The 14306-nt window shown below is 29.1% G+C and overlaps 2 protein-coding genes across 3 annotated transcripts; both read right to left on the reverse strand.

The window, feature by feature from the left end:
- Window positions 1-4164: 4164 nt before the first annotated feature.
- LOC145974030 (proteasome assembly chaperone 4) lies at window positions 4165-4966 on the reverse strand. The gene is made up of 2 exons (XM_083103768.1): window positions 4810-4966; window positions 4165-4692 (listed from the first exon to the last, which is right to left on the reverse strand). The coding sequence occupies exon 2, from the start codon at window positions 4667-4669 to the stop codon at window positions 4265-4267; it is 405 nt and encodes a 134-aa protein (XP_082959894.1). The 5' UTR covers window positions 4670-4692; window positions 4810-4966; the 3' UTR covers window positions 4165-4264.
- Window positions 4967-5687: 721 nt separating this feature from the next.
- Window positions 5688-14074, reverse strand: LOC145974016 (putative chitinase 2). Of its 2 annotated transcripts, XM_083103743.1 has the most exons (9): window positions 13723-14074; window positions 13468-13622; window positions 9328-9531; window positions 8805-8964; window positions 8427-8523; window positions 8142-8348; window positions 7842-8039; window positions 7488-7616; window positions 5688-7000 (listed from the first exon to the last, which is right to left on the reverse strand). In XM_083103743.1, the coding sequence occupies exons 2-9, from the start codon at window positions 13523-13525 to the stop codon at window positions 6650-6652; spliced, it is 1404 nt and encodes a 467-aa protein (XP_082959869.1). In that variant the 5' UTR covers window positions 13526-13622; window positions 13723-14074; the 3' UTR covers window positions 5688-6649. The 2 variants fall into 2 exon arrangements, with proteins under 2 accessions (XP_082959869.1, XP_082959870.1); XM_083103744.1 differs by lacking the exons at window positions 13468-13622; window positions 13723-14074 and adding an exon at window positions 9936-10103.
- Window positions 14075-14306: the final 232 nt, after the last annotated feature.

Consider the following 14306-nt stretch of genomic DNA (forward strand, 5'->3'; position numbering starts at 1 on the left):
TATCGAACGCGCGCGACACAATCGGCATACGCTGACGCTCGTGCACTTGTAACTAATAACGCGATTTAAGGTGCACAAGAATTTTAATAAATCGCGAGTAACATACAAGAATTCAGAATAATCGTAAAACGGATCATAAATAGACGCGCGTTCCAGCTTAACAGCTGGGCTCAGACTCTCTGACAGTCGTTGTTTATAACAACATGTTAACAACGCGCGCGGAAACGATCTTCTTCGAAAGAATTCAACGGATGACGAATACATTCAGCGGGACGGGACGCGGGGACGCAACAATATAATAAATAATGAATGTGATAAATAATTTATATTAATGACTTACATCATATCTCTTATTGATCCATCCACTTCCAAAACCTCCTTTTTTCTTTTGCTTCCTTCGCTCTTTTCTCGTGGCACCTTAATCCTCGTTGCACTTACACTTATTCACGAAAAGTTCCTCGTTGAACTTGTAATTGTGTTCAGAGAAAGAATTTGATAATATATGAAACGTCTCACATCACTACTTCACTGCTCAAGAGCCACTGAGCGAATGATCGTAAGTCAAGAACATTACCGCGGTACTGTTTATATCGCCAGGGTCGACTATGGAAAGAAAGAATTTGATAATATGTGAAACGTCTCACACGTCACTACTCAAGGTCACTGTGCGAATGATAATAAAGCCATGTAACATATTAACAATAGCGCGATACTGTTTATCAAGGTCGAACACAGTGTTATTGATAATTCTCTCGTTGCCGAAATATTTTCTGTAATATAAAATATTTGCGCGAGGAATATTAAATTATAGAAGTATTTTAATTTATTGATTAAGATTAATTGATTATTTATTAAACTATTCATCATGAAGTCTTTCGTTATGCTAATTATTTGCATCTATAATTCGATTGTTTTACTTTGTGTTCTCCCACAATCCAAATTATATTTAGATTGTCAAGTAAAACGATAATGTCAAGGATGAAAACAAGGATGAAATATATTTGTGACTCTAAGTATTAAAATAATAATTATTGTCCGTAAAAATTGCAAACATCGATGTGATTATTTAATATGTTGGATTCCTATCACATTAAATCGATTCTCGATTAAATTGTATATTGTTTAATTAACCAGAATTGAGAAAATTTAAAGCATTGGTCGAAATATATTTAATTCTAATATTGTTAAAGAAATATTATAATAAGCATCGATGATCAAAAAATCATAATATATTTAATTTTCTTGTCCCCTTTCATGTATCTCCTGTTTCAATTTTTATTCGCAGAATGATTATGATTCGATAAATATTTATCGTTCCGATACAGTTTCATGTCGTTTATCAAAAGTTAATTAATTTTTAATTATTAATATTTATAGCAAATTATGTTTCGATACTAATTGTAATCGTGTTTAGTACAAAAATTACAATATACAAAGCATTTCTCACCACTACTTTATTACTCGAGAGTCACCATGCGAATGATGACAATAAAGCCGTAACCTAGCGCGCTACTGTTTATATTTCATATTGCCAAAGTCGAACATCGTGTTATCGATAATTCGTTGCCGAAATATTTTATATATTATAAAATATACATTAACGCGGAATATTAAATTATGAAAGTATTTTAATTTATTAATTAAAATTGATTATTTATTAAACAATTCGCGGAGCTTTTCGTTATGCTAATTATTTGCATCTATAATTCGATTGTTTTACTTAGTATTCTCTCACAATCCAAATTATATTTAGATTGTCAAGTAGAACGATAAAGTGTAATACGGATGAAATATATTTGTGACTCTAAGTATTAAAATAATAATTATTATCCGTAAAGATTGCAAACATCGATGTGATTATTTAATATGTTGGATTCCTATCACATTAAATCGATTCTCGATTAAATTGTATATTGTTTGATTAACCAGGATTGAGAAAATTTAAAGCATTCGGTCGAAATATATTTAATTCTAATATTGTTAAAGAAATATTATAATAAGCATCGATGATCAAAAAATCATAATATATTTAATTCTCTTGTCCCCTTTCATGTATCCCCTGTTTCAATTTTTATTCGCAGTAATGAATAATTGCGATTCGATAAATATTTATCGTTGCGATACAGTTTCATGTCGTTAATTAATTTTTAATTAATTAATTTTTATTAATATTTATAGCAAATTATTTCGATACTAATTGTAATCGTGTTTAGTATAAAAATTACAATATACAAAGCGTTTCTCACCACTACAGAACCGTAACGTATAGCGTGCTACTGTTTATATTTTATATTGCCAAAGTCGAACACCGTGTTATCGACAATTCGTTGAAATATTTTATATATTATAAAATATACACTAACCCGAAATATTAAATGACAGAAATACTTTAATTTATTGATTATTAATTAAACAATTTATCACGGAACATTTCGTTACGTTAATTATTTGCATCTGTAATTTGATTGTTTTACTTCGTGTTCTCTCATAATGCAAATTACATTTAGATTGTCAAGTAGTACGATAAAGTAACATGGGTAAAATATATTTGACTCTAAGTATTAAAATAATAATTATTGTCCGTAAAGATCACAATGATCGAAGTGATTATTTAATATTTTGTATTCCTATAATTTTATCGATTCTCGATTAAATTGTATATTGTTTAATTAACAAGGATTGAGAATATTTAAAGCATTGGTCGAAATATATTTAATTCTAATATTGTTAAGGAAATATCATTATAATAAGCATCAATATGATTGAAAGATCATAACATAATTAATTCTCTTATACCCTTTTATCTCTGCCGAAATATTTTACGTACGATATATACACGCGGATTTTGAATTATAAAGGTATATTTTATTTTAAATTAATTATTAAACAATTGATGTATCACGGAACCTTTTGTTATGCTAATGATTTGAATTTATTCGATTGTTTTACCGCGCTTTTCCGAAGTCAAATTCTATAATATTTAATTTTGCATTTTAAAAGACTGATTTAGAGCGAGCTAAATAAATAAATAAATAAATGATATATGTTGAGAAGAAAAAGAAGACAAATAAATAAATAAATAATAGCGTGGAAAGAGAGAACATATTAATATTTTTATACAATAAATTATTATTAATTAAATTATTTATATTTTTATTTATATTATTTATATTATCAGAGAGAAGACATATATGTTACCCTCTGAGAACATTCCTGGACATGGCTTTGTAGTTCATGTCCACGATTTAATGTCCATAGAGGGAGCATCGCTTTCAGAGATCAAGAGATCATCTAAAAACGAAAGCTATGACACCTCTCAGTCTTTTCTCTGCCACGTGTTTCACAATGGTGTTTCAGTACATCGCATTCGTGTATTTTCGAAACGATTCGGAATATACACATCTTTGCCTCTTTCGTTCTGATTGGTCAATTAAATTTGAAGTATTTATAATGTCAAATGGAATGCATCCTATTCGACAAAAAATTAGAAGTAAATATATATACATCGTATTTAAATATTTACATCCTGTTAATTTTTCATAATTATTTAGAAAAATATGAAAAAAATGGTAAAAAGTAATTAATAGCAACTGTTTTTCTTATATTTAATGTCTTTATATTATTATAAAATTAAAGATGATTTTATCTATTCCATTAATATATATTGTATATATAATAAATAAATAGATAAAATCATCTTTAATTTTATAATAGAGACATCAAATATGAAGAAGAAAATATATTTTCTTTGGAAAAAAAGGGAATATATTAATTGAATGAATAAAATAATCTTTAATCTTATAATAATAGACACACACATTAAATTATGTATATATATATATATATATATATATATATATATATATATATATATATAATGTACAATTAAAAAAAATAGTTTTAAATAATTTGAATTTAATGTAATCTTTACATTTATACATCATGATTTTCTACATGTTCGTATGTTTGCTTTAAGACTACCGTTAAAAAAGAAAAATTTTGCTTACTACTTTTTCATTATAACAATAATTAATAATGGATAAAATATCTCTATTATTGAATCATATTTCTTGTTAACAGAATTTTGAAATACAATTTAAATATTTATTAATGCAATAAAGGAAGGATATATATTTTTTATTTATATTACACACACATGTAATGTACTTTGTTATTTATTTATTTTTTTTTATTATATAAACTAATAGAAAATATTCATCACCTACAAAAAGTTCTTGAAATAAATATCCTGTAAAATTATCTGCTAATGCTCAAAGTCTAATAAATCATTATGCATCTTGAATTCTTCTTGTATTCTCTTTTCAATCCCTAGCAATAACATATTGTCTGCTGTCACATTAAAACTAACATATACTGGTTTTCCAATCTTTATGCTTAATCTCTTAGCCATGTTTGTAGATGTAGCATCTGCTATAGCACCCATAATTTTGGTCGCAATAGGTTGTGTTCCAATATTTGATGTAAAAGAGAAGGACAAGTCTTCCATGGTGGGATTAGTATAATCTCCTATCCATAGATACAAAGAATCTTTCATCTTCATGATTTCACAATTAATAGTAACATCACCGACTCTGGCATCAAACTTGTGAAATTTGATTCCGCATTGCAGTAATTCTGCTAGAGGTTCTTGCTCCGTTGCACTTGCCATTCTTTACTGTAATCTCTATTTATCTGTGAATCATGTAAGTTTTATATATGTTAGATCATTAAAAAAACAATTACAAGGACTATATAATCCAATAGAATATAAGAAGTAATTTTAATAGACAAAATGATCTGATTGATTACCTCGCATTTTAAATAATTCAAGCACAGTTTGAATGACTTTCAAAGATCGAATTGTATGTGTGTGCGTGTTAATTAGTATTTGATTTGAAAAAGCTTGAGAGCTGATGCGATCGTGCTCCAAGTTTAGATGGAAGTGATGGAACCTGTATTCGAAGCGCCTCTATGTTCACAAAACGTAAACATTGAACTATATAGCTTTATAAATAAATGAACTTTTCAATGGATAACACGCTGTCTACAAATTGTGGTTCTGTTCCGTACTATGTAGTGTACATAAAGTATCGGTAACATGAGAGCTGCAAAGCTCGATACAAGATGTTTATATATATTAAATAAATTTCTAATATAAATAAGTTTTGTGATCATTTTAATCGCAAAATTCTTATTATTCCATTAAAATTACGTTCAAAAGAATAAAATGAATAAAATGATGTACCACATATAATCGTGAAATATTATGAATAAAAGATAGTCTGATATCACACGCTGCCAAGACCGAAAACCGCGTTATTATTATTTTTTTACCGAAACATTTTTCAAGACTGCGATATATAAACATCAGCGCGCTACTGTTTGCCAAGATGTTATTATCTGTTCGTCAACGAAATATTTTATGTACTTTAACAAATATATACGCGGAATATATTAAAGTACGCATATATATAATTAATTGTATCGAGATTACACATACTTGTAATATTTAAATTGCGATAGATAAACAAAGATTTTCTGATTTTGCACCGTATTAGAAACATTATAATTACAAATTGCAAAGTTTTATTTAAATTATAATTGCTCTCATTTTCTCTCTCAAAGCTTTCAGATTAATATTAGAAACATTAGAAATAGAAAAGAATTTTATTAAAATCGTTAATATATGTATAATCTTGCTTTTGTATGTGTATATTCTTCTGTTAACATCAATTACATTATATTATCATATTTATTAATTAATATCACATATCATATTTCACGATATACATTATTATTAATATATAAATAATGTAATATATAATGTACTTTACCAAGAGACAAGCACATAATTTCTTTTCATTCGTACATGACACACACATATACACAAATAAGCAATGTTATATCGTAGATTAAAAATATATTTTTAAGATATAATAAAGAATATCGATAAAACCTACAAACGCGATCATTAGTACAGTCTAATGCTGTTTGTTAGTTACTAATTACACAGGCCTGCGAAATTTTAGGTTTATTACAAAAAGCAAAGTAGGTGAATCTAATAGATTTTTTGACGCTGAAAACGAATCTAGCCGCAACATTTCTTCAGCACAGTTCAGGTTTTTGAATAATTTGTAGTTAAATAGTCCAAAAATGGATATTTCGACCAATTTTATAAATTTATTATGAGGGAATCTAATTTTTTGAAATATTTTTCAATGGCATCGTATAATATTAGTCTTCACCTTTCAAATCCACTTTCGATTACCGCCGCACGATTCTTTTTGGCTGAGATATACAAATTAGAAGACTGGTCATGCATGGTGGTCCAATAAGCCATTCCAAGTCCACGTTATCTCTCTATTTATCGCGAATCAAAATTTGAATAAAAACATAAATATTTGCCGCCTGTCATTTTTTGAAATTAAAAATGGCAGATCCAATATAGCGGACAGAATCACAATAAAAAGGTATAAAATTTAGATATTTAATTAATTTAAAGATATTTAGTTATTTAACCACAAATTATTCAACAACCTGCTAGAGAAATTCTGCCAAATTCGTTTTCAAAAAATTTATCAGATTCACCTACTCTGCTTTTTGTAACTGACCCTCGCAGGACAGTGTTATTCTCAATTATTATTTTTCTTTATATTAATTTAGCAATTCTTTGATGACTAAGATAGATATTTGCATAAAGAGAAAACGAAATTATCGTGATTAATAACGCAAATACAATGTTTGAGGGTAATTGCACACATGATGAGTTTGATTCTTTCTTCTCTTCGTGTGATACCGCAAATACAATGTTTGAGGGTAATTGCACAGATGATGAGTTTGATTCTTTCTTCTCTTCGTATGATACCGCGTTATTTGCCAAAACTATATTAATGGTTTGCATTAGAGGATAACTCTGCAATGAACATGTCCCTCGAAAATCGTCCATGTCGATGCTCCATACCATAACACCCGCCAGTTTCTGTTTTTTTGCGTATTCCACCTAATAAAGTTTATTAATTTTTAGATTTTTAAGTACTCAGTATTTGACATTTGAAAATGACTGAATTATAATGCAATTACTATTAATTGATATTATATATATATATATATATATATATATATATATATATATATATATGTATATAAGTTCTTCTTACGAAGTATAGTGATGTATCTATCCAAAATTAATAACTTTCGAAAATATTTTTATAATAAAACAAAATATTAAAATTAATCCTCTTTTTTATTTTATGCAATGTATAGTTTGAAAAAATTGCCAAATATTTTTGAGCAATAAAATTCTTCTTAGCGATTATATGAAAAAAGTTAAAAAAAGCATATGAAAAAGTTTAAAAAGAGTATAAGAAATTTACAAGACTCTTTAATTTGATTAAAGATTCCAGATTCGTCTTTATGTATTTAAAATTTAATAGAAAATTTAGAATTTAGTAGGCAATCTGTTTCATGAAGGAAAGCAAAAAAGATACCTTCATCATAATTGCTTTGCGATCATCGTAAATTATAACGCGATTTTCATTAATCGCGTAAGATGTGCTGCTGTAATTATCCCATCCAATTGTCCAATCTTGCGCATGTAATACCAACTCCTCGCAAATCTGTGTATATAAAATATGTACAATTTATTTATAGACTTTATAATATATATCTTTTTCTCACATATACATGTGAAAAATATTTCTATCGTATATTTTAGTACTGTAATTACAACGAAAAGTTACACAAAAATAGTTTTTATGATAGTTGTCAAAGATATAAAAATTATGTAATGAATTTATAGAATGAAATTATAGATTGAATATGATAAATATGGTGAAAAATACCTCATTGAATCCCATGATATAATCATCAAGTATATAAGGTCCTTTGAATCCACTATGTAGACTGGGCAGACCAATTGGATTTATTTTTGGTGTTTCTGGTACGGATTTAAGAACGTAAGTTCTTCCGTACATTGCTAATCCCAAGACCAATTTCTCAGCTGGTGCCCCTTGTTGCAATAAATACATAATAGTATATTCCTAAATATTAAAAAGACAATTAACATACAATTACATGATTATGTTGAATTTAAATTGCATATACAAGTATATCGTTTCTTATTCGAAAATCATACTTCTTACCACATTTAAGTGATCTTTGCTTCGCAGTGGTGTATTTGGAAGAACCTGTTTATCCCATGCTCCATGATAATTGTATGTCATGACGTGAATGTAATCGAGATATTTAGAAATTTCAGAAATATCGTACCCCATATTAATAATATTTTTGTCTCCGTTTATAGCTGCCGTCAACAAGAAGCGATAATATTTAAAAGCACCTCGCAATTCCTATCGCACAAATAATGCGTTTATCTCGTTACGATATATGTATAATAGCAATAATAGCAAATTATAATGTTTCCCTACCTGTACGAGACTAACAAAATTTTGCTTATCAAACGCAGCACCACCACGATTTCCAGGAAATTCCCAATCAAGATCCAGTCCGTCGAATTCGTATGTTCTATTGCAATAAAATTTTATTTACAAAAAATAAATAATAAAATATAAAAACAAGCAAATGTATAAAGAAAAAAAATAAAATAGATTGATATAAAATAAAGCGGAACAAAGAGTTTCAACTATCGATATATATCGTAATATCAATCTAAACTTTAGTCGCGTATTGCAAAGTAATAGTAACGATTATTACATATAAAACATTTCTAAGTTCTTGAAGCATTAATCTTTTATAAAATATCTTATAAAAATAAGAAAAAACAATTAATATAACAATGAACGCACTTGAGAAACTTAACAGTGCTGGCGATAAAAGTTTTTCTTCTATCCGATGATGAAGCCATCATCGAATAATTTGCGCTGCCTTCGTTCCATCCGCCGATTCCAAGTAATACTTTCAAACCTTGCTTACGAAGCATTGTCATTTTTCTATAATTGCCAATTCCTGCATTCATAATGTGATATTTTTAAATTATATTTAAGAAATTTTAATGTAATTATACAAATTAATCGATTAAATTAAATAATGAAATAATAAAAATCCGGGAAATTAAAATTAATGAAAATTAGAATTAATAATAAATTAATAACTTTTCTGAATTATTTAATATTTTAATTATTTCTCTTTATCTTATTTGAATCATTTTTCTTTTTTTTTTAACTTGAGATTTTATTTCACATATGTCTGTAATTTTGTTAGACAAATTATTCTTTAATATTTTATTTAATTATTTTTTTTAATAATTATGAATTATTGTAATTAGACGTAAACTTGACAGACGTAAACTTATAGAGAAGTTGCAATTACCATCTTTCTCTATATCTCCCCAGGGATCAATACTTTTAATTGTCCAATCTGAGGCATTTAAACCAGCAAACGCGTAAATTAAATGCGTGCAATATTTTGGATGAAGATTTTCTAAGGAAAATGCGCCATTTCCTGGTCTATAGGCCGCCCAAGATGCGACGTAACAAACAATGACTTTATCATTTTGATTTGACTTCATATGTCCTATAATGAAAAACATTAGAATCAATAAGAACCAATCAGAATTGATCAATTCAGGCGAAATATGTATGATGGAAGCTAATTCCGAGACACCTCTGTACATGAAACATGATGCAGCGCTGTGAAAGGTTTCTTGTAAACTGTATTAGTGCAATAATTATGCAGGTTTAGTCATGTGGTTCAGTGAAACACTTATTATTACTGAACGATAATTTCACGTAAAAATAAAATATAATTGCACTCAGTGCGCGCCAGTGCTGCATCAATTTTCTCAGTAAAAAATGCTATTAAAATTAAATTTAGTGACTATACTCTGTGATATTAAAAGTTAAATTGAAAAAAAATATTACGTTATGTTAAAAAACTAAGTTAAGTTAAAAATGTGTAACTATACTCTGTGATATTACTTATAGAGTACGTTTACACGACTCGATTTACGCCGAAGTTCTAACATTGATGTTATAACTACTGACGTATAAACGCTCTTTTACGATGAAATTATTACATCGATGTAGTAACTCAAAGTCGTTTGGCGAAAAGGCTTAGCGTTATTACATCGACGTAAAAAGGACGTGTAAACGGCCGCAGTGTAACGATGGCAATAATGCCAACCGATAAATTAAACATCTTAACTCTCTCTTGTTTGCAAATTTAGTATCACTTCATTGGTATCATTTCTTGGACTCACTTCACTCGAAAGTTATTAAGTTATTTTAGCTTGGTGGGGATAGGATAAGCTTGAACGTATAAACACAACTCACTTTAAATAGGAGTTATAACATCAGCGTTATTAAATCGATGTTAGAAGCCATGTAAACGTAGTCATAGTTAAAAAATTATATAAAGCTACATCTTTTATATGAAAGTTGTATATCTAACATAGACAGATATATTAAAAGTTATTAAACATTTTAATTTATGTGTTTTAGTTAAAAATCTAACCTAACCTAACCTAACCTAACTACATAAAATATATATAATGTTAAATTCTTCAATGTCGCCAGTAGATAAAATAAAAGACGTAAGTTAAATCGACTACACTAGCAAATTTATTGATTGGTAATATATCACAACGTTTCCACCAAGGAAACGTTCAATCAATAAATTTGCCAGTGTGATTGATTTAACTTACGTCTTTTATTTTATCTACTGGCGACATTGAAGAATTTAACATTATTTTTACGTTCCTGGACCTAATTATGGAGCCTACGCAATTTGATTTTCCAAATGATTACAAACCGGTTTAGCAAGATCTACACGACCTTGATGAAGTCATGGATTAACAATAAGAAGAAGATCTGCACTGCTAATCAACAACTTATTTTCTTACTTTGATGTAGAAGTTACGATTTAACTCCGTCACATATTAACAAGTTAAAAGTGAACATTATGTTCTACAGTAATAGCGTCAACCGTACTTTTGAAAGAATCACGAAAATATATTGGTATAGATTGTTGAATTTAGAAATTAAAGACCTTAATTATTTACGTGTCAAGGTTGAAAGGATTGAAAAAAGTCTTAATGAAGGTTTACCACATGATCTGGTACTCAGATTTTTTGAGCTTAATGAACGCAAGTCTTTAGTAATTAACAATAGAATGAAAACTAATTTAATTAAAAAATTTAAATATTTGACCGTTGATAATAATATAGCTTTGAATCCTTTTAATAATATTGACAAATCAGGTTGGTTGATCAACATTAGTGGTAAGAATATTCCTGAGAGAGTTTCTGAACTTTTGAGTCTGGGTGATAATTTCGGATTACCGGTACGGCAATCTTGCATGAAGGACCGTGTTTCGATTGTGCTTGAGACCTTAAAGAACTTCGAAATTAATTATAATCGCATCCCTGGCGGAGCTCTTGAGATGACCAGAATTTTGGTCGCGAATTCTCTCCAGAGGTTCCTTGGTATAAGAAAGTATGTTAACTTTGTGGACAGATACATTCTCAGGGGATTCTCTCTCTGCAGTGAGTTCTTACATGCTAATGATGATCTGTTGGTCGCGAAGGCGGATAAAGGTCAGGTCACAGTAGTCATGGATAGGTGTGATTATGTGGACAAAATGGAATCTCTTTTGGGTGATCAATCTACTTATAGAGAGCTGAAGAAAGATCCGATTAGAAAATTAACTAATAAAATTAATACTCTTGTTAAATCTTGGCGAGATAATGATATAATTAATGAGTCCACATATAGGAGATTGAACTCTACTAATGGTAATTTGTCGCGATGTTATGGTTTGCCGAAGATTCATAAAACTGGTTTTCCATTGCGGATTATTGTGTCAGCACTTGGGAGTCCGTTATACAATGTCGCGAAATACATTCATGATATATTACAGATTTCGATTTTGGAACCTAAATCTCATATTAAGGATGGTTGGACATTTGCCAATAATTTGAAAGATAAATTTATTAACGATGACGAAATAATGATTTTACTTGATGTCGCTGCATTATTTACTAATATTCCTAAAGAGTTAGTTTTGAGTGCTGTTGCTAAACGGTGGAATGATATTGCTCCTAACACGAAATTTAATTGTTCTCAGTTTTTATACGGAATAGAAACGGTTTTGGATTCCACTAGTTTTTCGTTTAATGGACGGTTTTATGAGCAGATTTTTGGTAGTCCTATGGGTTCTCCCTTGTCACCTATTCTGTCAGATATCGTGATGGATGATTTAGAGACGCATTGCTTAAGTTTGTTGAGCTTTAATGTTCCAATGTATTATAGATATGTGGATGACATTTTTACCATTGTTCCACGCACAAAGATTGACGAGATAAAATTAACTTTCAATAATTATCATCAACGGTTGACATTTACTCACGAAATGGAGTCTGATTCTTGTATTAGTTTCTTGGACACGACTGTAATTCGTTCAGATGGTCGTCTTTTGACTGATTGGTATAGAAAATTTACGTGCTCTGACAGATACGTTAATTTTCATTCTAAGCATCCGTTTAAATATAAAATGAACACCATTTATAATCTCGTTGACCGAGCTATTTTATTATCTGATGTTCGGTTTCATTTTAAGAATATAGATATTGTGAAACAGATTTTATCCAATAATTGTTTTCCTACTCAAGTTATTAATCGTTATGTTAAAAAAAGACTTGATTTTTTAAAACATCGGGATGACGTAAATATGAATACTGAGTGTGATAACTCAGTCACACCTTCCTACATCTCTCTACCGTTTGTGGATGGCTTGAGTGATGAGATTAGTCGTGTTTTTAAGAATATTAGTCTTAGGGTTGTCTATAATGTACCTAAAAAACTTAATGCATTGATTAAACGTGAGAAAGATAGATTGCCTATTAATAGCAGGACTGAAGTCGTTTATAAATTAGATTGTAAAAATTGTAATACGTCATATATTGGCCAAACGAAAAGACATCGAGGTACTCGTGTTAAAGAACATTTTAATAACATCAAAATGCACGCAAGTAATCTTTCTGTCAGTAGTAAACATAAATTGGAATTTAATCATGACTTCGATTGGTCAATACCGGTTATTTTACATAATGAAAAGCATGTGAGAAAGAGAGAAATTGCTGAAATGTTTTTTATTAAAAAGTTTGACAACACTATTAACTTACAGAAGGACACTGAGAATTTAAACAATATTTATGATAGACTAATAAAGGTCGTTTAGTCTTTCTCAGTTAGTTGGATAGAGAGGTTGACATAATGCAATCCTGACACAGTGATTTCTTTCTCTCTCACAATATAATAGCTAACTAAGATACTGTATGTATATGGTTTTTTCTCGCTTATTTTTATTATCAATTTAGTGTAGGTCATATATATATATATATATATATATATATATATATATATATATATATATATATTCTGCATTATTTTATATAAATGCAACGTACATATTAATCTCATAAAACTGTAGATTTTACACATGCAAACTCACCATCAACATTATAAGGGCCAAAAAATAGAAGAAAGAATGCCACGTAAATATAGAACATCGTGATACACTGAATTCTTTCAATGCGATTTATTTAATACGCTTAACAAGTTATCAGTGATCAGTAATGGTATTTCGTATTAGAGAATATTTTTGAACTTCAGATATGAAAAATATTAAAATCCCATATTTAATATGAAATCATAAAAATTATTGTTCAAGATACAATTTATATATCAGAGATTTATAGCGTCTTACTCAGATTTTCTTCATCCAATGTATACTTGACGTGAAATTTAACATTTACAATAATCAACAAACAATGTTATGATGACGGATTTCCAATTATTATTATTGACAATTAAGAGACTTATCTTTTATATAACTTGCAATAACGATAATAACAATATCATTATATTTATTTAAAGTAATTGTAAATAATATTGACTTCTTTTTGTTATTATATACCAACAACGTTTCTCAATAATTCAGATAACGATTATATGTAACTGATGCTAACATATCGGCACCGATTCGTTCGACTGTAAGCTATGGACTGTTAGAAGTCATATACGCGCGCATCAGCCAAGCCAGATGATTTTCACTCGTAAGTCTTCATTCTCCAGCGAAAGACGAAGATAAACATGGTCAGGAAAAGGATGTTTAGGACAGGCCTGGCCCACGAACTATAGCTCGTACTTCCCCGCTTCCCCTTCCACCGGCGCGGGACGCGTGCACGTATTGTACATGCTGACAATGAGTGTAGAGTTGACGAATATGGAATAAGGAAGAGCGCGCGAGAATCAACAGCCTTATAGAGGGGATAGGTGGATCGAGGAGCC

Source organism: Camponotus vicinus, unplaced genomic scaffold (assembly GCF_025532165.1).
Source record: "Camponotus vicinus isolate PSW18456_S1 unplaced genomic scaffold, iyCamVici1.0 SCAF_7, whole genome shotgun sequence".
Lineage (NCBI taxonomy): Eukaryota > Metazoa > Arthropoda > Insecta > Hymenoptera > Formicidae > Camponotus > Camponotus vicinus.

Coding starts and splice junctions, on each gene's coding strand:
- LOC145974016 (XM_083103743.1), bottom strand. CDS start 13,525: ATGTTCTATATTTACGTGGCATTCTTTCTTCTATTTTTTGGCCCTTAT. Junction 9,532..13,467: donor TGGCCCTTATAATGTTGATG/GTGAGTTTGCAT, acceptor TTTTCATTATAG/GACATATGAAGTCAAATCAA. Junction 8,524..8,804: donor AGCACTGTTAAGTTTCTCAA/GTGCGTTCATTG, acceptor TTATTGCAATAG/AACATACGAATTCGACGGAC.
- LOC145974030 (XM_083103768.1), bottom strand. CDS start 4,669: ATGGCAAGTGCAACGGAGCAAGAACCTCTAGCAGAATTACTGCAATGC.